The sequence below is a fragment of the Tenrec ecaudatus genome, chromosome 3 (genome assembly GCF_050624435.1).
Source record: "Tenrec ecaudatus isolate mTenEca1 chromosome 3, mTenEca1.hap1, whole genome shotgun sequence".
NCBI lineage: Eukaryota > Metazoa > Chordata > Mammalia > Afrosoricida > Tenrecidae > Tenrec > Tenrec ecaudatus.
In genome coordinates this window covers 173521516-173548903 of record NC_134532.1, presented here as the reverse complement: position 1 = coordinate 173548903, position 27388 = coordinate 173521516, and the positions used below count along the sequence as shown (strand labels likewise).

Sequence of the window (27388 nt, the reverse complement as noted above, 5' to 3'; positions counted from 1 at the left end):
ACCTAAACCAAAGGGGGCATGATGGAATCCACCATGGACAGGTGGTGAGGCTAAATAGAGCCCCTGGAAGAGACTTAGTGAGGTTTCCTGACTGATGAATGCAAACATCTCCCAGAAGAGTAAGTCTACCCTTTGGGACATGGACTGTCTGCACTCACTGACCTCACCCTCTTTGTTTAAATTCTTTTTCCTTTCCCTAATAAATTAAAGATGGTCCTTTCCCTAGAAGTTTACAAGTCAAACCAAGAGATTATGGGAACTCAAAAACAAAGACAGGGCCAGTAGCGATTGACCTAGCCAATGATGAATGAGGATGAAACAGAAGAGGCTGCATGTGGTAGCTAGGATCTGGACTGACCAGGTAAGAGAAGCTGGGATTTCTATGGGAGGCAGTTGGTGTGTGGAGTGAAATTTGATAGACAGCACACATTTGGTGTCAAAAGTGGAAGAAGTCAGCCTCTCTGGACTGCTTTGAGACAATGGGCATAGTGAGCAGGATCAGGTAGAGAACCCTGGCAGTGCAGAATAAAAATAAATCCATTTAGAAACAGTGAGAGCATACCAAAAACACTAGTTCTAGCCCTCCTAATTTAAAGAAGAAGTCCACAGACAATGTCTACAGGGCAAACAGAATCTGACACTCTTTGTAATGGGAAGGCTATGAATTAAAAGAGAAATATCAACTTTGGGCTGAGCCTGCACCTTGCTATATAAACTTGGGTTAATAGTCTCATTTCCCATGTGCTCATTAATTAAATGAAATCATGGTAACTCCATGTACCCTGGAGGAACTTTTTTCTAATCAACTTCAATACATTTCAACTTATGAGTGTTCTGCCTATTTAAGGAGCAGAAAATGAAATGCTCCAAATAAGGGTAAAATTTAACTCATTTAAGTTTTCAGTATCTAGTAATAACTCCTGATACAATATTACAGTGTGGCCCTTTCTGGAGACCCTTTCTGGAAGTTGCAGGGTCAAAATAATTTTCATACTCGTATAGCACTAAGAGCTATTTTCTCACATGCACAGAGGAGTTTTCCACAGACTATATGACAATGCTACTACAGTATAAATGCAGGAGATATGGGAATCCAGCTACCTTCAATTAAGCTAAACATTAAAGACAGTTGCAAAAAATAATCTCTCTTCACTAATATCTATTTAATTTCAGGAAGTTTAGTTATTTTTTCATGAGAAAAAAGGTATTTTTCTTAAGACATAATAGGTTTTCTATGATTATAGTATTACATAAATTAATTAAAATATATCAATCCACTTTATCTTAATTCTAACATAGTAAATATTAATGGGTGTAACCCGCATTAATGAAAGTTCTTCGAGGGCCCCAAGAGTGTAAAGGTTGGGTCATCATATGAAAGTTTGAGATCCATTGCCTGAGGAGATAGCCAATCCCTTACTAGATTCAGTTTCCTATCAGAAAAAAAACCCACCCCAAATTATGAATAAAATGGAAAAGGACTGAATCGCTTATTTTAACAACTACGTGGGAAAGCTTTGGAGAGTGTAATTAACAACAGTGTTACAGAAAGAGCAAACTTTTCTGTGAATAAGATCTGTGTTCTTCTCTTGGCTCCATTACTTTACTAAATATATCGCTCAGTAGGTTACTGAGCACCATTCTCCTCTGCCCATAAGATAGAGATATTAGGCATAGCCTTACCTGCTCCTCAGAATTATGAGAAGGATCAAGTAAGGTAACAAACGTGAAAATACAAACACAGAATTAAACACTTTACCTCTATGGCAGACAGATGGACACTTATGGTTTCTACATCCTAAAGTCCGTCCACAGTTTTGATCACAAGGGAGACAATTTCCAGGGCAACACTGAAGAGAAAGAGCCAACAATCTGAATTTGAAAATTCATGCACAATGAGTATTATTACTAGTGAGTCACAAAGCTTAGAGCAAGTAAGAGATTCATTTTCAATAAACATATTCAAAAACATCAACCCTCTTCTAATACACAGATCTACCAGGTCAAGAACTTAGAAATTTAAATAGACAATGAACTAATTTAATGAAATAGATCTAAATTTGCTTGTCTTTTGGTTAATCATTCTATGACTTAAAACAGATAAATTATTTTCTATTTATTTATGCATACACACACATCTACAGCAATATTAACCAAATTCTACAGTCACCTTTGGGTAAATAGTAAGAGTGGCTAATTTTTCAATTTAATGAAACGAATACGCTATTTCAGTGTAGGCATTAATTTGGTAGCTATTTTCAAACCATGAAATCAGAGACTAAGGCAGTGGCTGAAACAGGCTACTTGCTTTGCATTTTGTCACTTTCCTGATTTTGTTTCTATCTGTGAGAAATATGACCACTTCCAATTTTTCACTTATGAACGGAAGGCAACTACTTAAAAGCCCATCAGGCCAACCAAACTCTGACTGCTCACGTATCCAAACTTTGGAAATATAGACTATAGTCATTTTCCTTGGGGTTATGGTCTATAGAAAGCCAAGTTTCACTATATAAAAAAAGCTCAGAACACAATTACTTCATGCCACAGTCCCTGGATGGTGCAAAAGGCTGCCAAGTACTGACTGGGTAACTAGCCGAAATGCTGACAGTTCAAACCCACCACGCCGAGGCTCTTGGAAAACAGGCCTGGTGATCTGCTTCCAGAAGGTCACCGCCTTCAAAGCCCCACAGAGTACAGTTCTATTCTGCACACATGGGGCGCCCTGATTCAAATTCAACTTGATAGTACCTAACAACACACAACAGCACTCACTGTGCCAGTGGCAAGCAGGAACAAACTACACAGACCATGATGCCAACAAGCCTTTATAAGCCAAGTCAGAACCCAATCAAAGACAGTGAGCTAGTACACAGGCCTTTCTGACCATGGTGGAATAACACGATTTACCCGCTTACCTTAACTAGAAAGCCAGGTAAACAAGTTTCAGATAATGAACAATAAAGGCAGTAGCACAGGAGAGCAACCCATAAGAGAAGGGAAGCAAACATGATGATTCTGATAAAAAGCTCAGGCTGAGAATCTGCAGCAGACAGGAATAAAACAAATAGTTCAGCAGTCACACCAAGTTATGGTGGCAAAACTCATAGTTCAGATAAGCCAGTCAATCTAGAAACTATGGAAAGAAGTTAGCTGAACAGAGAGAGCCTGGAGAAATCCAGAAGAGACCCTTAGAGGCTGGCTGAGTCCTGGCCTAAACGTACATTAGAAGGGGCTACCCCAAAGGCGAGAAAGAGCCAGCGGAGAAGGCAGAACCCTTTCGAACGGTTTATAATCTGCTAGGAATGCTCTGTGTTTCCTCTACCAAGAGTAGCAGGACCAACACAATACAAAGACACCAAGCAGAGTACTTAGAAGAGTTATTGTCCACCCACGGCTGCCGAGTAGATTCCTAATCTTAGGAATCCACAAACTGGAGATAGAAAAGTCTTTAAAAACAGCTGGAAAAAACAAAGCACAATATCTAAGAAGAACAGAAATAGCAGTCACAGGACACCCATTGCCAGGAAAAGTACAAGTTAAAAAATAGTAGAGATGGGAATAAAAACAATCTGATGCTAATAAAACTAGAATTCCAAAGTAACAGTAGAGAACAAGAGGAAGACAATTAATGAGATGGACTGACACAGTGGCTGCAACATCGGCCCAAACACAGGAAAGATTGTGAGGACGGCAGAAGATTGAACTGTGTTTCATTCTGTTGTACAGAGGGCCTCTATGAGTCAGAACTGACTTTACAACACCTAACAGCATCAACAGCATGGCAAAATATTTTTCACAAAGACTAAATAACAATCTTTTCAGACATAAGAAAGCCGAAAGAATTCATGACCAGTACAAGAAATATTAAAAGATGTCTTTCAAATATAAGGAAAAAAGAACCAGAGAAAAATCTGAATCAATACACAAGAAGAATGAAGAGGACCCAAACCCCATATATATGAGGGAGAATAAATATAACTTTTATGTATAAAAATCTCTTTAAAAGATAACTCCTTAAAGCAAAAATAACAACATATTTGGATTTATAAAACACATGACTCATACCAGAGGTCAAGAGAAGGTTAATAATACAGCACAGCTGTAATGGTCTTATACCACCTGGGAAACATATAATCCTTTGTCAATTTGAGGATTAAGAGTGTAGGGGTGGAGGCTAGCTTGTCAATCAGATCACCGCCAATAAGGCATCTCTGTGGGCATGGCCTTCTCCTGAGAATTCTGGGAAACCTGACACTTCTTCCTTGGAGGTGGGAGACACCTCTCTCTCTGCTGACTTCCCTGGGAGATATGGCAACTGACAAGACACATGGAACTACACTAATGCAACCAGACCTTGGAAGCTGGAGAAACCAGAGACCTCTGCCAGCGCTGAGATGCTTATGGCACTGGATGCAAAGACTTTCCTCCCTTTGTGATCGTTCTGCATTTGTCATCATTGCATGTGTTTCGTGAGTCTGAAGAGGACTTTATAGATTGGTGTCGGCAGTATGGGCTAATATCAGACTTATGACCGTGGACTGCACTAGGTTGGTATGTTTTCTTAATGTACAATTACCCTTTATATAAAACTCTCTCTTATATACATATGCATGTTTATGAATTTGTTTCTCGAGTCTACCCAGATTAACACATACTTTACAAAAACAATTACCCCACTTGTCTCTCCGTGAAAAAGGCAGTAATAAGAAAAAACACTAAGGTGATGAAATAGAATCATCAAAAAATATCTGATCAAAATATACAATAGTGGGATAAAAGAACAAAAGTCAGATGAATAAATAGAAAATAGCTAGATATTTGATTTAAATCCAAACACATGAAAAATAACATTCAATGAACATGCTCTTGACCCAAATTAAAAGACAAAGATTGTAAGTTGAATGAAAAAAAAAAAAGCAGTACCCAACTAGATATCACCTACAAGCAATTTACTTTAAAGACATACGTTAAAAGAATGGATATATATACACACCATGTTAACAATAACCAAAAGAAAAACTGTAATATTCCAGTGGACGTAAGAAAACGGGAATCTTATCAGAGACTTTAGAAGGATGTTTCATAAAAATGAAGGGAACCCAGTTAAGAACTATAAATCTGCGAACTCCATAAACGATTCCAACGTACTTTCTACCGAGCCAAGCTGCTACATGAAGATCCGAGCAGGAGAAATCCTCTATCTCCAAATGAAAGACCACTCTAAAACTATTCTAAAAAGTCCTCCAAGAAACCAGCAGAGAATACAAGGCAAAGGGCAAGAACAGACCTTTACTAAGAAAATTTGTTTAAATAAACATTAATATAGTAACCTACCAATACAAATTCTTAGTGTTAATATACCGTATTTATTTATTATTTTTGAGGTAAACAACAAATATGGACATTTTAGGAGCAAGTCAAAGTGCTTTCCATGGGCCACTAAAGGTGTTCAGGGAATTTTCCAATTAGTTATTTCCCTAGCTTGTTACACATACCTTCCTCCTGCACTGATGCTTCTGACAGTCCCGCAGCTTCACACACTTGGTTTCACACAGGTAAGGCTTATGGCACGGCATTCGTTTTGTGTGCTTTCCACAGCGACAATGCTTTTCCACTTCCTAACCAACCAAATAAATGACATGAAAATCAATTTGTAGCTAATTTGTAGCAAAGACTTTGCCAAAGCCATCACGAAGTTTTCAAAAATTTGAGTGCAAGTCAAAAAGCACTACTCCAAATCACAAAAAAACTTTATTAAATAAAAATATCATAATGTGTAGCTATTGTTCCTCAACAGAGCTTCCTTTTACTGTGACACACTTCTGAAGGTGCTGCTTTCCAGCTCTCTAAGTCTTCCTCTCACAGAATCCTGAGCACTTCAACTTGCACCACATCAAAACAATACGTTGAACAGCCTCCAGGAACTCACTCAAATCAGTTCTCGTGAGCTAAGTGTTGGACTGTTACCCCCAAGGTTGGTGGTTCAAAACCACCAGTTGCTCTATGGGAGAATAATGAGTTGCCTGCTCTCCAAAAGATTTACAATCTTGCAAACCCTAAATAGGGTTGCTATGAACAGGGATTAGCTCCACGGCAGTGGGTTTAGTTTTGGGGATTCAAGTTCTAGGTAAACAAAGAAATCCGAAGGAGCAGGGAAGATCAGGATGGTGGATAGGGAAAGGTTTCTAAATGATTTTCTCTCAGAGTACAGTTCTTGCCATCATTGAAGGGTGAGTAGGTACAGTCTCATGTTGGAAACAAAATTCCTTGGTGCAACTTTCCTGGCCTTTTATGCACCAATACAGTTTTCAATTTTCTTAACATTTCATAATAAGGCTCTGTGATGGTGCTGTATTCTTCAATATTACCCATTGGAAACCCCAAAAAACAGTCTCCCATAACCTTCACAGAAATTCCCACTGCTACATTTAGTATCTTACACTAAAAAGTAAAAAAGAAAAAAAGCATGCATTAAATTACTTAATCTAACTAGAACAATAAAATTTGCACATCAATAACATCCTGAACTCAACCAGAGATAGTACAAGAATCACTAATTTGGAAATACTTTCATCTCAATAGAGCAATTAGATTTTCTAGTAAGCTAATGCGTTTAAGTTAAGTCATAGCCCAAGTGACATATATAAGTTTACAATCTAAATTAAGTCTAGGCTTTGCTTTCTTTCATCTGTTAGGTCTAATTCATCAGTGTTCTAAAAGTTTTCCAGGTACCAACAACCTCAAATGTGACAATAGAAATGAAAATTTCAACTTACCAAGAAACAGCAGACAAAAGGTAATTTTTAGATTTGGCACTGGAAGACTACTGCTTCTTCATCATGAATATTAGATCAAACTTTCAGATACTACTCCTCACTTGTCAACTATCTTATTGTGATATTTCACTTTTACAAGAGTAAAAAAAGCTATCCAACTATTTAACACATTAGTCAGACAGCAGGCATGGAGTATTCCCTCCCACAAGGTGGGTCTCTGGGCTGCCTCCAGGGTATAGGATCAAGCTGGCCCATACCCTCTGCTCCCTTCTGCTGGCAGGGTGCCGCATCCAGTCTGCAGAGCAGGTCCAGCCAGCTGTGGCCACAACCCTGAGTGCAGATGGGCAGGAAGCCCTAAGCTAGTAGGTAGCTGTTCTGAGTTCCCAGTTTCTATGCGGTCTAGCCCCTACAGCACAAAATTGAATGGGGAGAAAAGAAAGCCATCGGAGATAGATACTGTCTTGGAGATGTGCTTGCAACGCCCATGACATTCCAAGGTGAGCATCATTGGGCATGGAGCCTGAGCCTCAGGCGGTTTCATGAGGGAAATCCTGACCCAGCATGGGAGGAAGGTGAAGTGGGGATGCCATGGCCCTTCCAGAAACTTAGCATAGCTTTATCCAGCTTTGTCTCCTCCCCTCCTAGTGATGAGCACATCACTAAGGGCTTCACAAGTTCCTTGAATAATTTCATTATCTTTTAATTCAGTTTTCCCATAAACTTTTTGAAGTCTTCTCACAAATTTTAACTGTATTTTTTATGGTCACTTTTAAAAAAAATGGATGATCTGAAACAAAAATAAATTCTCCATTGCTTCGTGTTGATTTTCACTTAACCTCACTTTAGAACCTAACTGCAGGGGCAGTGAATTATTTACTATGGCTCTTCTAACCAAAGTCTCTAACTCCTACCAACCAACTTTTCCCGACATGCAAGTATGTGGGAGAAGACACTAGGGTGTCAAACTACTGTGGATAGCATGAGCCCTCTGAGAAACAGGAGGCGGGATTTCATTACCAGCAAGAGCTAGGAGCGAAGTGTATCCTCTGGACCTGAGGTCCCTGCACTGTGAACCTCCTAGATGAGATGGCAAGAGGCGAGGCAACAGCAGAACCAGGAACCAGAGCCGGGAACAGCGATGGACTTCCCAACCCACAGAGAAAGTTAAGCTGAGTGCTTCTGTGCAGGAGACTGGCTTGCAGAGCGAGGTGCCTCTGGGCACGTAAGTGGGGAAATAAAGCTGAGTGCCTTCTGGCTGAGGTTTCGGGAGTGGGGTGCCTCTGGACATTTAAGGATGGGAGTTGGGTTTGTTGACCCCTGGGGACAGTGCTGAATGCCATCAGGTAGAGGCCTACAGCAGAGTGCTATGCCCCTTTGGGCATTTACTAGCAGACCTGAAGCCTTATAACGTGTCCTGGTAAACAACTACCCTGAGCATTTCTCACTGCACTACAACTTGTTTCCTTAACAAACCCAGTACCATGAATTTTGTCTGTGCGTTCAATTGCAACGGATATTAGAGCCCAAAGAAGTATGATAGAGAACATTAATTTAAAGACTACACTATGCTGATAAGTGAGAAGTGGGTGTAGAGATTATGAAATAGATGTTTTTAGAAGTAGGAAATAATAATCTTAGGACAATCTCATGTGATCTCATATGAAACATAGCTTTGAAAAATAACTTGGAAGCAATTACTAACTTGTCTACATGTTTCGCAAGGACCTCGATGACAGCGCTGAGAACATCTGTGTATTCCACACTCAAGTACTTTGTCACAACTGTCTCCACACGTTGGCACATCTTCTGTACACGGCAAAGAGAATTCTAAAAGCAGACACACACACAATATTAATAATACAATATGCCACATCCTAAAGAATGAAGCCCTTTCAGACTGGGTCTCCATCTATAGAATTGCTGGGTAAAATTTCACTAAAGGTAACTTCTAATAATTTTTTAAAAAGCACCTGCTTTTAAAATAGAATTGACATGACTAGTTACTATCCTCAAAACAATTTTGTGGGCGGCTTCAGAAATATTAAACCAAAGAAAGGTGTAAGACCATGAAAAACTCTACAAGGACATTGCAAAGTATTTAGATTTGCATATATGTGTTTATACATACACACACACACACACATACGTATTTACTTTTATCCACTTTGGGGGAGATAAATGGAGTCTCAAACTGTAATTCTATTACTCCTTTATCACAAAGCAGCCCAAAATAAATTAATCTAAGACACACCATCATATGCCTAACCCAAACCCCCCACCATGGAGTCAATTCCAACACACGGTGACCCTACAGGTCAGAGCAGAATCGCTCCACAGGACCACTGAGGCTGTGGATCTTTACGGAAGCAGACTGTCTCTCTTTTTTTTTTTTGGTCCCCAAGAATAGTTGGTAGATCTGATCCACCAACCTTGCAGTTAATTAGCAGCCCCACACCTTACCCACTAATTCCCAGGGCTCCACATATAATAATAATTAACAATAATGATGATCCCATAGCTTAGGATGTTTTCCTTCAATTACTACGAACTATGCATTAGGTGCTTCTACCATTTCAATCTTCTATCATCTAACTCTAATCCTCCGACAAAGGAGGCTGTATACTACTAGCTCCATCTAACTTGGGAGCGGGGCTGCAACAGAGATGCTTGGCTCCAACAGCCGAGTTCCTAACAGTGTTCTATACTGTCCTCATCAAAATGTACACAAATAGAACACTTCATTAATATTATTATTGAAACTATATGATGAATTTACAGACACATCTGCAGTTAACTGAGAAAATACGTGGGGCTTTACTGTTTTCTTTTTAATCTGTTCTAGTTAACAATCAAAACAGTCATATCCCATTCAAACTCAAATTCCCTGCTAAGTAGTCCATTCAAACTCATAGCGACATATTGGCCAGGGGCAGAACTGCTCCAGTGGGTTTCTGGGACATTAAACTCTGTGTGAGACTGGAAAGCTACCTCATTCTCTTAGAGCAGCTGGTTGGTTTGAACCGCTGACACTGGTCACATCAGTGTATAGCCCACTACACCACCATTCTAAGTAGTCATATCCCACTAAAGAGATTATTAAGTCTTACTTGATTTCTGACATGGACAGAACCTTTTCCCAGAGCGAGGGCATTCTCCACAAGCACCAACATGGCAAACCTGCTCACATGTATGATTACCACAGGGCAGTGTTTTTCCACACACCTAAAATAAAATGCAGTAAGCACTACTGAAGGATTTTTAAAATTGACCAGAAGGACTTCACAAGGGGCACGCCATTTTCAATCATGAGAAAACCCCAAAACTTATCAAGGTTTCACATACAGTATATACGTGGGGGTACCCCCCCCCAAAAAAAACTGGAAAGAACTCCACTGGACTGAGCCTTCATAGTGTGCATTTTTCCCACTAGCCGAGCATCTAACACATCAGTTCTCAACCTGTGCATCGTGACGCTTTTGGGGGGTTGAATGACCCTTTCACAGTGGTCGCCTGATTCATAACAGTAGCAAAATTAGTTATAAAGTAGCAACGAAAATAATTTCATGGTTGGAGTCACCACAGCATGAAAGGGTTCCAGCATTAGGAAGGCTGGGAACCACTGATCTAGCATCTCGCTCTTGGTGCACCCAGTGGTGTCACCTGGGAAGGTTCTCTTTGGTCAGTGTATTGTTTCGTGAAAGCAGTTTCCTTGAACCTCATTTTTTTTTAATTAAAAAAATCATTTTATTAGGGGCTCATACACCTCCTATCACAATCCATACATACATTAATTGTGTAAAGCACATTTGTACATTCGTTGCGCTCATCATTCTCAAAACATTTGCTCTCAACCCAAGCCCCTGGCATCAGGTCATTTTTCCCCTTCCCTCCCAAAGCCCCCCTCCCTCATGAACCCCTGATAATTGATAAATTATTTTGTCATGTCTTCCTGTCCGTCTCCCTTCCCCCACATTTGTTTTATGTTCCCCAGGGAGGAGGTCACATGTAGATCCTTGAAATAGGTTCCCCCTTTCCAACCCATCCTCCCTACCCCCTCCCAGCATCACCACTCACACCACTGGTCCTGAGGGGATCATCCGCCCTGGATTCCCTGTGTTTCCAGTTCCCATCTGTACCAGTGTACATCCTGCGGTCTAGTCAGGCTTGCAAGGTAGGATTCAGATGTCAATGTGTGTGTGTGTGGGGGGGAGTTGGGGGGTGAGGAAGCATTTAGGAACTAGAGGAAAGTTGTATTTTTCATCGTTGCTACATCACACCCACTGTCTTGTCTCCTCCCCAAGACCCTTCTGTAAGGGGATGTCCAGTGGCCTACAAATGGGCTTTGGGTCTCCACTCTGCACTCCCCCGCTCATTCACTATGTTAAGATTTTTTGTTCTGATGATGCCGGATACCTGATCCCTTCAATACGTCGTGATTGTACAGGCTGGTGTGCTTCTTCCATGTGGGCTTTGTTGCTTCTGAGCTAGATGGTCACTTGTTTACCTTCAAGCCTTTAAGACCCCAGACGCTATATCTTTTGATAGCCGGGTACCATCAGCTTTCTTCGCCTCATTTGCTTATGCACCCATTTGTCTTCAGCGGTCGTATCAGGGAGGTAAGCACAAAATGATATGATTTTTTTGTTCTTTGATGCCCAATAACTTATCCCTTCAGCACCTCATGGCCACACAGGCTAGTGTGCTTCTTCCATGGCTTTCTTGCTTCTGAGCCAAAGGGCCGCTTGTTTACCTTCAAGCCATTAAGACCCCAGACACTATCTCTTTTGATAGCCGGACACCATCAGCTTTCTTCAACACATTTAGTTGTTCACCCTCTTTGTCTTCAGCAGTTGTGTCGGGAAGGTGAGCATCAATAGAATGCCAATTTAATAAAAGAAAATGTTCTTGCATTAAGGGAGTACTTGAGTGGAGGTCCAGTGTCCCTCTGCTACCTTAATACTATCTTTATAAATATATGCACATAGATCTATTTCCCTATCCTCATGTATAAATATATTTGCATATGTACATGTCTTTATCTAGACCTCTATAAATGCCCTCTGCCTCCAAGCTCTTTCCTCTATTTCCCTTGACTTTCCTCTTGTCCCACTATCATGCTCAGTCCCCACCATGGTTTCAGCAATTCCTCTGTTACATTACCCTTGATCATGCCCAACCAGGCCTCCCATACCCTCCTCATCACCGATTTGGATCACTTGTTGTTCCCTTGTCCCTGGGTTTATTAACACCACTACCTTTCCCCCCACCTCCCCGTCTCCCATGTCCCCATGGAACTATCAGTTCCGTTGTTTTCTCCTCCAATTATTCATCCAGCCTATCTTATTTAGACAGACCTGTGGAGATAAAAACATGCACAGAAACAAGATGGAGCACAACCAAGCAACAATAGACAACAAACCAATGACAAAAACAAAACAAGAAAGAAAAGCTTGTAGTTAGTTCGATTGTTTGTTAGCCTTTAGGAGTGTTTTCCAGTCCAGTCTGTTGGGGTACCACGCCCTGGCCCCAAAGTCCTCCTTCAGCATTCCCTGGGGACCTCACCGCTCCTTTCCTTGCTGTTCTGTTGCACCCCTTTAATGTTTTGCCTAGGTGTGGTAGGATCCAATAAGGTGCAGAACCTCATTTTTTGTGATGGCCAATTTAAGAGTACAGTGTGCAGTTGTGAAATTTTGCTTCTTGCTCGAGAAAAATGTTGCAGGAACTCTTGTGACGTTGAACACAGCTTACAAGGACAGCACTATGGGAAAAACTCAAGTGAAGGGGTAGTTTTCTGATTTCAAAAAACAGTGAAATGTCGATTGAAGACAAACTTTGTTCTGGAAAATCTGTCAACTTCCTGAAGGGCAAAAATGTTGATTGTCAGCTCATTTGGAGTTCTTCCATCAGGTCAGACTGTTAATCAAGCTTTCTATTTAGAGGTTCTCAAAAGACTGCGCAACAGTGTGCGACAACAAAAGGCCTAATTTGTGGCAGACGGGGGACTGGTTTTGCCACCTCAACGACGCACCAGCTCACAAAGCCACCTCAGGGCACCAGTTTTTGGCAAACAACAGCATGGCTCTCTTGCGCCACACACCCGACCTGGCTCCATGCGACTTCTTTTTGTTTCTGCTGTTTCCGTAAATGAAGAGGGGCGTGAGATGACAGCAATTTGATGGCGTAAAGAGGTAGAGAAAAAAACGAGGGAAGTGCTGTCAGCCATCCGAACAGATGAGTTTGCAAAGATGTTTCCAAGAATGGAATCGCAGATTTGACAAATGTATTAAGTGTAATGGAGAGTACTTTGTAGGTGATAAGGTTGTTTTGTAAAAATATTTAAATACTTAGCTTTGAAAAAATATCCAGTTTTGGGGGGTACGCTCTCTCAAATCTTACATATTAGAAGTACTTTTCCCTATGCACTAGAGTATTTTTTCAATATAAGGGAAGAAGATGCACACAGCTTCACATGGTCATCCATCATAACTTTCCTAAAATCATGATATTTTGAGAATAAGCAGCCTATAAAAATCAATCAAAAAATCCCTCAATTGGATTAACTCAAGCAGGAGGTGGGGGTGTTATTTCCAAGGAGGGGAAAGAGAAGGCAGGAGAGACGGTGCACAACAGAGTAATTACACCACCAGCAGTTGTCCAGGATCTAGATGAGGCTGTGGCCTCCCAGAGATTACCATCTCAAAAGTCCTATGCAAGGTCACTGTGAGTCACAATGGCCTCCATGCAAGTGGGCATACTTCAGGGTACGCTTTCCATAACGTTTAATACGTGCCCCTCCAAATGTGCACATATACGTACTTGATCACAGTGCCACAGTGGACTCGCACAACTTCTTTCAGCAACTTGTTTGCCACACACACACTTCTGTCTACTAACTCTTGGACAAGGTGGACAATTTCCTAAAGCCAGAATGATAAATTAGTACCGAAACTTTATAAAAGCAACAGAGATGGCTTTGACTTTCCTGAGTGTCAAACTCTGAACAGGTATAACAGTTTTACCTGAATGACAAAGGTTTTCGCACGTATGTTGTCCACAAAGCAACTTGCGCCCACATTGCGAATGACAGGACCACTGCTTGGCACTGCACCTACGAGGGATGGGCTTTGCTTTCTTACAGTAACAAGTCGCTGTGACCATCTTCGGACAAGGAGGACAGGGGCCTAAGACCAATGCAGAGAGGGAAAAATGAGGAGTCAGAAGTTACAGTTTTCAATACTTACACCTGTCAGTAATTTCTAAAGCTTTCTTTACTGAGGCTTTCGAAAGCCATCTCTTTTCATAGTTTCTAGAGGTGAATTTTAAAAGTTCTGAATTCCACTTTCACAATATGTGGGGGGCCTCAATCTAAGAAGACATAATAAATACAACTGAAGATGCAATATGGAGCTCACCTGGGTGACAGAGGAGTAAACATTTATGGCCACAAGGAGGTTTAAACTCTCTCTCACATACTTGGCCACATGAATGAGGCACCAGCCATGGGTCTGAAGGTGGATCTTCTACTTTTCCACAATAGCAATAGTACCTGCTGGGTGTCTCAGATCGTTTGTATTCAAACCTACATTTTGGACTACAAAGAAGAATGAAATAGTGAAGTTTATTTCATCTTTAAAATCAACATAAAAGGTAGGAATATAAATATAGCTAAATTGTACGTAAACATACAATTCATTATATGCTAAGGCACACTCTGCTCCATATTTCTACAGGTGAATAAGCAAGATCTTACTAGAATTCACTTGCACTATCAAGAACAGCTCTGTCCAATGCAATTTCCTGAGATGCCGGAACTGCTCTACATCCACTGTCCAGCACACTAGCCATTAGTCACAAGTGAGCACAGGAAATCCTGCTAGTGCATGCAACTGAAAAGAAATCGATCGTTTAAATTTAACTTTCAAAAATGTAGCTAATTATGTAGCTCATTGCTACTGTACTAGCACATGACAAAAACACAACAATATCAGCATTGGTTTTCTACTAACTGCTTGGATTTCATTCTTGAATGAATCGTCCTGATTAAGCTCGGTTTTTAAAGTTTGATGTGTGGATTATGCATCAGTAAAACAGAAAGTCATAGGCAACACTGCAGCAAGAGCATGACTAAAATCCAGATTTGGGGGTGGAAGGGGAGGTTTGAGATCAATCCCTGAATTTCATTATTGTCGAGATCATAAATACGAAACAGAACGTGTGCCTAAATCAAAGAAAAGTTCAGAGTTTCGTATCCTCTGCTAAAGCGGAGATTTTTCACCCAGCCAAGCTGAAAATAAATCTCATCCCTCAGTTTTATCAAGCATTCACTTCTACATCATAAATTTGATTTCATTCTCAAAAAAAACCCCAAAAAAACCCAACCCTAGTCTTGACTACTGTCCAGACCAAGGAATTCTTAGTACACTACACTAGAACAAGAGCTCCAGGAGGTCATCACTTTACATTTTGTTTGTACCACTGTTAGCTGACCTGGAGTTGGCCCTAGCCTCCTGATATCCTATGCCATGAGGACCAGACCACTCATTCAAAGGGCTTTCTCTGGCTGATTTTCATTGTCCTGAGAGGGTGCTTCCATTCTAAATAAGCTTCACATAAATCTCAAAATAACCAAAGGGTACTCTTATAATTAAAAAGAAAAAACAATATATGCAGTCTCATCTGGAATCAATAATTACCATTTACGTTGAAAGAATGAATTTTTCCCTTACTAAATGAAAAATTTCTTCTGTTTCCTTTAATCTAGTGGGGTATGGAGGTTAATTTGAATAAGCTTAGATATGATGGCGGAAGGCAACTTGTAATATCTTAGAATTGCCTCTTAGAGCTAATGCTGAGTTGTTTCAGAAGCGTATGTGAGGTAAAGGCAAATGTGCAAATCCAGGAGTTTTATTTACAATGCTGGCATGACAATAATGAATGTAATCATGCTCACTTACCCATAAGCAATATCCCAGGTAAAAACATGTGTATAATTTTTTATTTCTAACAAACAACTGATTTAAATCAACATTTTTATCAACCTCAAGCTTCATTTTGATCATGATCAATTGAAGAGTTCTCAACCAGAACAATCATTTACTCCCTTTCTAAAAAATATGTGGAATATGGAATTGCAAAGTATGTGCAGTTGACTAAATATTGTGTTCCTTTAGCCTTAAGAGAAGACTATCAGTTCATTCCTCTCTTTACTACTACTTCCTACCCTCCTACGGCAAAACGCCCACTTAAAACAGAAGTGAAAAGAGCCAAAGCGAGAAGAATACACCAAAGGTTTAAGTGGTTCTGAAATATACTTAACAGGCTGTAATATCTGATCTAATCTGGTGACTATTAAACACTAAATATACAGCCATAAAAACAAATGAGAATTTTGACATTTTAAGCTGCCTCGGAGAAACATGGAGAAAAATCATTAAATAATATATCTAAAAACAGGTAAAACAAAAAGACAAAACCAGTTAGAATAGAAACAGCACTAACCTTAGGAGTCAGAAATCTTAATCTTCGAATTAGGGATCCACCATTTATGAAGTAGAAGTCTCGGAACCCACCACAAAGCTTTAGCTCTCGATATTCCCAGAGGTCACATGGGAATTACCTCGCTAGAGGACTGCTGAGAACAGTTTTTGTAAAGTAGCTCATCAAAGCTATTGCTGTCAAGTCAAATTCCAGCTCACAACAACTCTAGGGTTTGCTAGACGCTAACAGTTTGAGGAACACAGGAGCCCTGGTGCAGCTGTGGACTAGGCTAACCAAAAGGTCAGTGGTTCAAGCCCATCAGTTGTTCTGCAAAGAAAAGATGGGGCTGCCTGATCCCATAAAGATCTAGACGCTGAAATCCTATACAGAAAGTCACTAAGAGTCAGAATCCATTCTATGACAGCAGGTTAAATCTTTATAGAGGCAGACTGCTACATCTGTCTACCATGGAATGGCTGAAGCATTCAAACCATCAATTTTTTTGTTAGCTGCCCAGCACTTAACTAGTGCATTGCCATTTACTCGCAGGTGAAAAATGTCTGAAAAAGCTAACCCATACAATTTTACAGGAGTAGTGTTGCTGACAGTATAAGAGTAGTCTAACACAGATCCAGGTTTTGTAAGCCATGAATTGTAATATAGTCTGTGAGCCTTCATTAAGAAAAGGAATAAAAAATATAATATGAAGAGAAGTACAAAGCAAATTGTAATGCAGCAATACCGGGTCCCTGAAACTTAGAGCTCTGTTACCAGGACAGTAAATCAATCCCTTGGGGAAAATCTACCCCTATCCAAATTAATCAAATAAATGCAGATAAATTTGATACCCTTCACAATAGAAATTGCAGAGAATTAGCAGAATCAGAGAGGACTCTCAGTCCAATAGAAAAGAAGTAAAAGTTCTCTTTATGAAGCTGAGGAAAAAATAATATCTGATTTACTCATACAAGTGCGTGCATGTGTGTGGCGGGGGGTAACGGGGATGGGGTGGGGGAGAAGGCAGGGAATGGAAACATACCGCATACTATCACATCAAAATTAAATAAGGGGCAAACACGGACATAAAAATTGCCAATGAAACAACTATGCTCTACAGTTTTTATGTATTCTACAACTCAGTACTCCAATTAGATCAGAAAATATTACCATGGCCAGGGATAATCTCTCTTTCCAAAATCATCATCAGTCAGCGAAGATACAAGAAACTGGCTGTCCTTGGCCCACTTCTGGATACAAGGCATGTGAAATATGCAGAAACACCCTGAGCAGCTCCAGACCTAAGACGAAGGTGGGAGAAATTAACATGGACATAACGATTTTTCTTTACAATGATTTTACTTGTAATGAACATCACTTTATTTTCAAAGAGTTGCCTAAGGATTATAGAAAAATACTTCCAGTACAACAGATGCAAAGCTGCCTATAAATATGGACTTAAATGTACACAATACTTTATTGAAAATAAATGAATGACCCAGAGTTATTAAGCTACAAATAAACACTGTTTCCTAGGTGGGCTGCAAACGGCAAGGTCAGCAGTTCATAACCACTAGCTGGTCAGTACTCAGGAGATAACCAGGACTTTGTGCTTCCAGAAACTCAAGGGGCAGTTGCTAGGAGCTGACATTCACTCAATGAGAATGAGTTTAGTTTTTTTAAACACTCAGCACAGCCATCAAAAAAATTTTTTATATGCTTCATAATTTTAAAAGTCATACTCCATGAATTGATGTGTAACTAGTCTTTCTTTTGAAGTTATTTACCTTGTTTGTATTAACATGATTTTATAACTATATAATATAGAACACAGATTTATGTATCTTAATATATTTATTTAACTAAGTTCTTTTTAGTTATATGGTTATAAATAACATTTTGATGAAATTCTTAAACATAACTGTGTTCATCTCTATACAGCCCTTTGTTACAAGACCCTATTAGTCTAGCACAGGGATCCTCAAACTTTTTAAACAGGGGGCCAGTTCACTGTCCCTCAGACTCGTTGGAGGGACGCACTATAGTTTTAAAAAAAACTATGAACAAATTCCAATGCACACTGCACATATCTTATTTTGAAGTTAGCAGGGCAAAAACACCCACCAGGCCGGATAAATGTCCTTGGCAGGCCACATGTGGCCCGCAGGCCATAGTTTAAGGACCCCTGGAGCACTTACAGTGCTAAATTCTGAAACTTATATAAGCTAAACACTTGAAAATATACAAATATAATTTCATAAAGCAGTTCTCTTTATTTTAATAACATTTGAAATTGTTTGATAAAAATCACAGACATGCAGCTAGACAAGCATCGGGCTGTTAACTACAAGGTCCCAGTTCAAACCTACAAGCTCCTCAAAGGTAGAATGATGAGGTTGTATGCTCCCATCAAGATTTACAGCTTCAGAAACCTTACATAGGTTTTGGTTTGCAGTACGTTCGTTGCCTTAGTCAGATCGACTTGATGGCAGTGAGTTTGAGAAACAGTATTAAAAAACAAAGCCAATGCCTCAGTTTGGGCTCCCAGAGAAGAGAGCCTTCAACCACAGACTGCCAGAGGATGTGAGCTATCGTTGACTGTCTCTCTTAGCTACTTCCCCACAGTGCCTTAACACAGTAGGAACTCAATTAACCGTACGCCTGCTAGCCTCGACTTCCTTGATGGCAGGAACCTTACTTGTCTTTTTAATAGCCAAATGGGTTACACGCTGTGATCTGCAAGGTCAACAGTTCGAAATCACCAGTAGCTCCAAAGAAGAAAGACTGAGATTTCTACTCCCATAAAGCAGTTACAGTCTGGGAAGCCCACAGCAGTTTCACTATGAGCCAGCATTAACTTGCTGGCAGTGAGTGTGGGTTTTTGGTTATTTAAATTAATGACATGCAGGCATATCTTATTTTACTGGGGTTCCAGATACTGCATTTTTTACAAATTAAAGGCCTATGGCAACCCTGCCTTTGGTAAGTCAATCCAATAGAAAATGTGTTTCCGTGTCACACTTTGCAGTTCTGACAATACTTCATACTTTTTCATAACAGTATTGCACAGTTAATAGACTGCCAAAAACAGGTGTGGGGGAAATCCCACTGCAGCTCATCACATCCATAGACAGGGTCTCTGAGCAACAGTGGCATCTCCCACCCATATGGCCGAGACTACAGTTAGTACATGTATCACTTTTACGTGCACTGGGAAACTCAACCACTTTACTGCAATACTCTCTTGGTGTGGTGTCTGAAACCAAACCCGCAATAGCTCCTGGGCATGGCTGGGAAAACACAGTGAATCATGTGTTTTTGTAGAAATCTCTTAAATATTGATAATATTAAAAAAAAAAACCTGAAAAAGAACCTGATGCAAAGGGCTTAAGTGGAGAGCAAATGCTTTGAAAATGATTAGGGCAAAGAATGTATGGATGTTCTTTGTACAATTGATGTATGTACATGTATGGATTAGGATAAGAGTTGTATGAGCCCCCAATAAAATATAAAAACAAAAACAAAAAACAAAACCTGCTCTCTGACCATACGCAATTTAAAATGGATAACTGTTCCACACTTCATTAACAGTATTAAAAATACTGGATGGGTAACAGAAAAACTATTTACAATTGGAAGCCATATACCATATTCTAAGATCAAGTCTTTTCAAGCAAAGCAGTAAGATCGAGGCAAAACACTTAAGGCATGCAATAGAACGGCTGGGGGAGCAGCGCAAAGAAATCTCGAGGGCGTATGACCCCTCAGCCTCATCTGGAAAACACTCCTACAGGTCAACAAACAGACCTTGAACTACTAACATGCTTTTCCTTTCTTTCTCCCCTCCCACCCCTTTTTTCTTCTTCTAGATTTTGCATGTCATTAGCCTTTTTGTTTGTTAGTTTGTTGTTGTTGCTGCCGTCATTGCCTTGTTTTTATGTGCCACTGTGTTTGGTGCTATAGAGACCATCGGCAATTTTATGTGCATGTTATTATCTCTGCAGGTCGATATAGACAAGATAGGCTGGATAAACAATGTGGAGAAGAAAACAATGGACTAATGGTTCCAGGGACATGGGAGAGTGGGAGGTAGGGGAAGGGAAGTGGTGTTAAGCAACCCAGGGACAAGGGAACAATGAGTGATTTAAAACCAGTGACAAGGAGTGGGTGGGAGGACTGGTAGGGCTTGATCAAGGGCAATGTAACGGAGAGGGATTATTGAAACCCAAATGAAGGCTGAGCATGGTAGTGGGACAAGAGGACAGCAAAAGGAAATAGAGGAAAGAAGTAGGAGGCAAAGGACATACACAGAGGCCTAAATACAGGCATGTATATATGTAAATATATTTATGATGATGGGGGAAATAGATCTATGTGCATATATGTATAGGTTTAGTAGGAGGGTAGCAGATGGACATTGGGCCTCCACTCATATCTCCCTCATACAACAACACTTTCCTCAACTAAACAGTCATAACATGAGACCCACTCTCCCAATACCATCACTGAAGACAAATGAGTGCATAAGCAAATGTAAAGAAAGCTGATGGTGCCCAGCTATCAAAAGATATAGCGTCTGGGGTCTTAGAGGCTTAAAGGTAAACAAGCGGCCATCTAGCTCAGAAGCAACAAAGCTCACATGGAAAAAGCACACCAACCTGTGTGATCACAAAGGGTCGAAGGGCCAGGTATCAAGCACCAAAGAACAAAAAAATCATATCATCGTGAATGAGGGGGAGTGAGGGATGGGGACCCAATTCCCATCTGTAGACAACCAGACATCCCTTGCAGAGGGGTAATATGGAGGAGACAAGTCACTCAGGGTTCAGTGTAGCAACAACGAAACTCACAACTTTCCTCTAGTTCTAAAATGTTTCACCCCCCTCCCCCCACCACTATCATAATCCCAATTCTAACTTAAAAACTTGGTTAGACCAGAGGATGTACAGTGGTGCAGATAGGAATTGGAAACACAGGAAATCCAGGACAGATGAACCCCTCAGGACCAGTGATGAGAGTGGTGACACCGGGAGGGAGGGGGGAAGGGGGAGGCAGAAAGGGGAAACCGATTACAAGGATCTACATATAACCTCCCCACTGGGGGATGGACAACAAGAGTGAGTGAAGGGAGACATCAGGCAGTGTAATATATGATAAAATAATAATTTATAAATTATCAAGGATTCACGAGGGAGGGGGCAGCCAGGAAGGAGGGTGGGAAAAAGAGGAAAACTGAGCTGATTCCAAGGGCCCAAGCAGAAAGCAAATGTTTTGAGAATGATGAGGGCAACGGATGTGTAAGTGTGCTTTACACAATTGATGTATGTATGGATTGTAATAAGAGTTGCATGAGCCCCTAAGAAAATGATTAAAAATAAATAATTTTTAAAAGATATGGTTTCCTGCTGTGAATGCAAAACAAGATTTTCTCAGATACATTACTACAGACACATTGAAAACTTACTGCGTCATGTCTCTTCACGGAAGCAATACAAATCAAGCATGTCATAGCTCCGGTTTGAAAGGCATCATTTACATACTGTTTTGTTCGTTCTAATTCGCGGATATCCCCATCTTCAAATTTGAAAAGGAAAATCTCGTGTTAGGAAACATCTGAAAATAACACGAACTCAATGCATTATGAAAGCATTATCAATTGCATAAAATACATAGTTGTAAAACAAAGAAGTTAAAAAAAAAAGTAGCCTATCACCTGCAAAGTTCATGCAATAGAATAAAAACAATACAGCGGCCCTCCCTCAGAGTACTTGTTTTGACCGCTGCTACAGTCCTAACACGTGTCAGAAAGACGGTCAGATGTTTGTAAAGCAACAAGGGAGAGTACACCAACAAGCAATGCTTAAAAGAAATTGAAAGCCAAGCTAAGAAGTCTTTTAAAATGTGTATCAATATGTGTATGTGTCACATAGCACATTCTTCATAAAACCTCATTGTATGATGAACTTAACTGAGACTCAGGTTATTACAGTCTGTTAATCTTGTTTAATAAAATTACATTATTTCTGTATTAAAAAAGTAACCAACAGGACTTTCTTTTTTTTAATTACTAAACTTATTTTCTTGAGGTAATAGAGAGCGCCTATTTGCTAAGCATTAAGGAGTCCCGATGAATTGAACTGACTCAAGAACCTGTTAGTATCAGTATTTCATAAGAATTAAATGTACAATTATTGTCCTCATTTCACAGATAAAAAAGCTGAGGCACAGGCTTAAGTAACCAAGTACCTCAGCCTTCCCTCACACTACACTTCCTTTTATTGCTCAGAGCCCTGAGCAAATGGCATGCTCTTTCCTAGGAGCAAGAGGTATAGTAACAAGGGAAATCATTAACAAAAAGCAAATGTGAAGCTCCTTAACCACTCTACTATGCTGAGTGAAGCTCTGGTGGTGTACTGGTTACACACTGGGCTGCTAACCACAAGGTTGGCAGTTCAAATCCGCCAGCCATCCCACCGGAGAAAGATAAGGTAGTCTGCTGTCATCAAGATGTACAGCCTGATTTATGGAGGTCTAGACAAAGACATGTACATGCAAACATATGTATGAGGATGGGGAAAAAGATCTAATTGTCTACATTTATAGGTTTAATATTAAGGTGGCGGAAGGACCTTGGGCCTCTACTCAAGCACTCCCTCAATGCATGAATACTTTCGTTTATTACATTGGTACTCTATGATGCTCACTCTCCCGACACAACTGCTGAAGACAAAGTGGGTGAACAAGTAAATGTGGTGAAGAAAGCTGATGGTGCCCGGCTATCAAAAGAGATAGTGACTGGGGTCTTAAAGGCTTGAAGGTGAACAAGCGGCCATCTGGCTCAGAAGCAACAGAGTCCACATGGAAGAACACACCAGCCTGAGTGAGCGAGTGATCCCAAAGGGATCAGTTACCAGGCATCAAAGAACAAAAAATCATCATATCATTGGCCGCATACCTCCGTGATAGGATCGCTGAAGACAAATGGGTGCATAAGCAAATGTGGCGAAGAAAGCTGATGGTACCCGGCTATCAAAAGAGATAGTGTCTGGGGTCTTAAAGGCTTGAAGATAAACAAGCGGCCATCTAGCTCAAAAGCAAAAAAGCCCACATGGAAGAAGCACACCAGCCAGTGTGATCACGAGGTGCCAAAGGGACCAGGTATAAGGCATCATGCAAAAAAAAAAAAAAAAGAAGAATATGTGTGTGTGTGTATGTATGTGTGTATATATACATATACCATATTGAATGAAGGGGAAAGTGCAGAGTGGAGACCCAAGGCCCAAGGGTCGGCCACTGGAGATCCCCTTAGAGTGGTTTAGGTGAGGAGATGGGTCAGTCAGGGTGCGAGGTAGTACCGATGAAGAGCACAGCTTTCCCCCACATCCTGGATGCTTCCTCCCCCCAACTACCATGAGCCAAATTCTACCTTGCAGGGCTGGATAGGGCAGAGGTTGTACACTGGTACATATGAGGGCTGGAGGCACAGGGAATCCACGGTGGATGATACCTTCAGGACCAAGGGTGTGAGGGGCAATGCTGGGAGAGTATAGGGTGAGTGGGTTGGAAAGGGGGAACTGATTACAGGGATCCACATGTGACCTCCTCCCTGGGAGAGGGACGGCAGAGAAGGGGGGGAAGGGAGACTCCGGATAGAGCAAGATATGACAAAATAACGATGTATAAATTACAAAGGGCACATGATGGAGGGGGGAGCGGGGAGGGAGGGGAAAAAAAAAGAGGACCTGATGCAAAGGGCTTAAGTGGAGAGCAAATGCTTTGAGAATGATTGGGGCGGGAATGTATGGATGTGCTTTATACAATTGATGTATGTATATGTATGGATTGTGATAAGAGTTGTATGAGTCCCTAATAAAATGTAAAAAAATTAAAGGAAAAAAAAAAGAAAGAAAAGAAAATGATTAGGGCAAAGAATGTACAGATGTGCTTTATACAATTTATGTATGTATACGTATGGACTGTGATAAGAGTTGTATGAGCCCCTAATAAAACGTTAAAAAAAAAAAAAGATGTACAGCCTGTGAGCCCCTGACAAGCAGTTCTGCTGTCTTGATGGCAGTGGGGACAGTACACTGCAGAAAGAGGTTACTATAAAAAGACTCAAGAAATAACAGCAAAATGAAACATACCAACTACCCAAAAGTTTGCATGACTTCATAAGGGCAACCGTCTGAGTCAATTTAGTATAAAAGAAGTGAGCCTACTGCCTTTAGTACAATAAATATGACACAACAGACAGACTGTCTGATCTCCAGGAAATGCAGATTAGTATAAACAACCTTCAGTACAGAACTTACCAAGGCAATAAGCTGGTTCAAACTGTCAAAAAGAAAAATTAAACAGATAGGACACATGATTTGACAGCTTTTTATACTTTCTAAAATCACTTAGGTAGAACCAGAACTTACCAAAACATGCCCTCCCATTATAGAAATACAAGTGTAATTTAACTACAACAACACATGTGTACTCTGAAAACTATCAAGGTTTTATGAAATTATTAGACAACTGTTTTTCTTTAAATAAACATGAATATTGTATAAGTATCCTTAAGAACAGACTTAATAAACCTGTGTACTCATTTGCTACTCAACACAGCTGACTTTAAGAATTATATAAAATTTGCATTTAATTACTAGCTAAATCAGGTAAAATAGAATTTAAGGACCAAGTGGAATAAAAAAATTTAACAAGGTTAAGTCCGATTTATATGCATAAAATTTGCTTAAGAAACCTTTGAAAGCTGTCTGCAGGAGTAACGTATACTGCTCAGCAGGTTACAGTGGATGATAGCATGGTATATGAAGCCATGCGTTCTATTTATTCATTTTTAAAATACTCTTGTGAACTGGGTGTAGGTTTCCAGGGCAGATCAAGCTCATAATCAACAATTCACAAAATCTACAAAATGTATGTCACTTTATCCACTGCAACCCCGCAATCTGCCATCACTTATCCCACTTCCTCCCCTTGTTCCCTGTTCAGTTTCCTCCTCCTTCCCTAGCCCTTAGAACTCTACCCTGGGGTAAAGGCTGCCATTTGGCTCTTCAGAGGTCAAATGTTCTGCCACAGGGGTGACTTCAATAGACCTAGAGGTAAAGGCCATAGGCTTAGGGGCCCACCCCCACTAGTCTCGCTCCAAGCAGCCAGCCTATTCTTCTCATCATTTTGGGTGCTGCATTTTTCTTTCACTCTACCCAGGACCTTTCAGAGCAGGTGGTGATGAAGTGATGAATTTTAAAAAGATCACTTTAGCACCCAATGCAAAATGAGTATGCCAAACCTGGAAGCAGGACGTACCATTAAGAAGTAGAGTAGGTAAAAATTAACCTAAAGCAAGTTGCATAGTTTAGTTCAGTGTTCTCTCTCATCTGTAACATGGTAATAATTAATAGTTATCCACCTCAGTTACAATATGGTCTGAACTAAGGCAATTAACAATATGTGGGGGCGGGGGGGCCGGCACTGGAGAAGGGAAGTAGTTTGCAAATATTTAGGAAATAAAACTCAACAGGACTTATGACAATTAGATTATGTCAGTATGCAGAAGGAAAAGGTGATGTGTTTGATGAGATATAGGAGCACTGGTGATGTTGCGGTTAGGTTTTGGGCTGCGAACTTCAATGTCTGTCAGCGGTTCGAAACAACCAGCCCTGTGTGATAGAAAGATGGGGCTTCTAGTCCCAAAAAGAGGTACAGTCTGGAAAACACATGGTGGCAGTTCTACCCTGTCCTACAGAGTCACTATGAGTAAGCAGCGATTTAACAGCAGTGAGTCTGGTTTTGATTTTGATGCCTGACAGGGTTCAAGGGGGAATGGTGGTGAATACCAATATTCGTGCCATGAAACTGCCATCCATACTATAGCTCTCTAGCTTGGGTGGGTAACTGAGAAAACAATAGTACTACTAAATAATGGAGGGGAAAAAAGTGCTATCTTTCTACATAAACTAGATGTTGCCTATATGCCAGCAGTTAACACATTCAGCTGCTAACCCAAAGGTTGGGAATTCAATTCGAATTCAGAGGTGCCTCAAAACGTCCTGGAGATCAACTTTTGAAAGATCAGTCATTAGAAATCCTAGAGAGCACAGTTCTGACCCATGAGATTGCTATGAGAGGAAAGAACTCAACAGTACCTAAGTTAATTCCTCAGCAGATAAACTAAATGTCTTAGGAAACTACTCAACAGTGTGTACCTATCTGCATGCTCTCATCTGTCTTTTCAGGAAATTAATTCATCACTAAGGTCTGGGGAAGGGGATACATGATGGGGAGGACGGAACTACATGAAGTGCATTGTCTGAATTCTTGACTGACTCTTAGGCTCCTGAATTGCCTTTATTCCAACTCATGCTCAAACTCTGTTGTGCATTTAATCCTGCGGTATTAAGAGTTCTGAATCCTGACATCACTTGCCTTATAATTCTAAAAAAAAAAAATTACTAAGAAGCATTGAGCTGCCTCTGTCTCGTGGTCTTCTTGTTTTGGCCTCTGGCCCTTCTAGCCATAAACCCTGCTGTGATCCTATTGGAAATTCCAACCTCAAAAAAAAAAAATTCCAACGTCTATGCCCAGTGGCTAGGCGCTGTGGTGGTGAAGTGGTTAAGAACTGGTTGCTAACCACTGTCTGCTCTAAGAAAGACAGGGTGTTCTACTCTCATACACAGTTACAGTCTAAGAAACTCACAAGGGCAGTTCTGTCCTGTTCAGTGGAGCCACGGTGAGTTGGCACTGAATCGATGACAGTGAATTTGGTTTGCGGTTTGGTCTTAGTGGAGGAGGACAAGACCAGTGGGCACCAGAAACTGATGGGATAAATCAAAGGAGCCAGGTCAAGCCCACAGGCCGTGACAAAGAGACCATAAGACAGAACAGAGAAGCAGCATCAAGATTGTGAGGCTGAGCATATTCATTTTTCTTGGGTGGTCAATTACAGTATGCTAAATGTAGCATACTGTATTTTAAACAGTGATTTCTATTTGAACTAAGGTATGATAAAAGTATGGGGGGGGGGGGGGAACCTAGGAAACAATCTCAAAATAAGGACATTAAAAACCAAAATGGGTACCAAAGTGATCATTTTTAAATACCTAACCACCACCAACTTTCTAAAA

At 40.5% G+C, this 27388-nt stretch overlaps 1 protein-coding gene across 1 annotated transcript in view; it reads right to left on the bottom strand.

Annotated features, from left to right (window-relative positions):
- Positions 1-27388, bottom strand: part of NFXL1 (nuclear transcription factor, X-box binding like 1) — a 58988-nt gene that overhangs the window by 25968 nt on the left and 5632 nt on the right. Inside the window, exons 4-12 of the mRNA XM_075544372.1 lie at positions 21718-21827; positions 17424-17554; positions 14192-14370; positions 13799-13960; positions 13596-13696; positions 9887-10001; positions 8482-8606; positions 5499-5621; positions 1760-1850 (exon numbers count right to left, since the gene is read on the bottom strand). Coding sequence (XP_075400487.1) covers positions 1760-1850; positions 5499-5621; positions 8482-8606; positions 9887-10001; positions 13596-13696; positions 13799-13960; positions 14192-14370; positions 17424-17554; positions 21718-21827 — 1137 coding nt within the window. The remainder of the gene's footprint in view (positions 1-1759; positions 1851-5498; positions 5622-8481; positions 8607-9886; positions 10002-13595; positions 13697-13798; positions 13961-14191; positions 14371-17423; positions 17555-21717; positions 21828-27388) is intronic.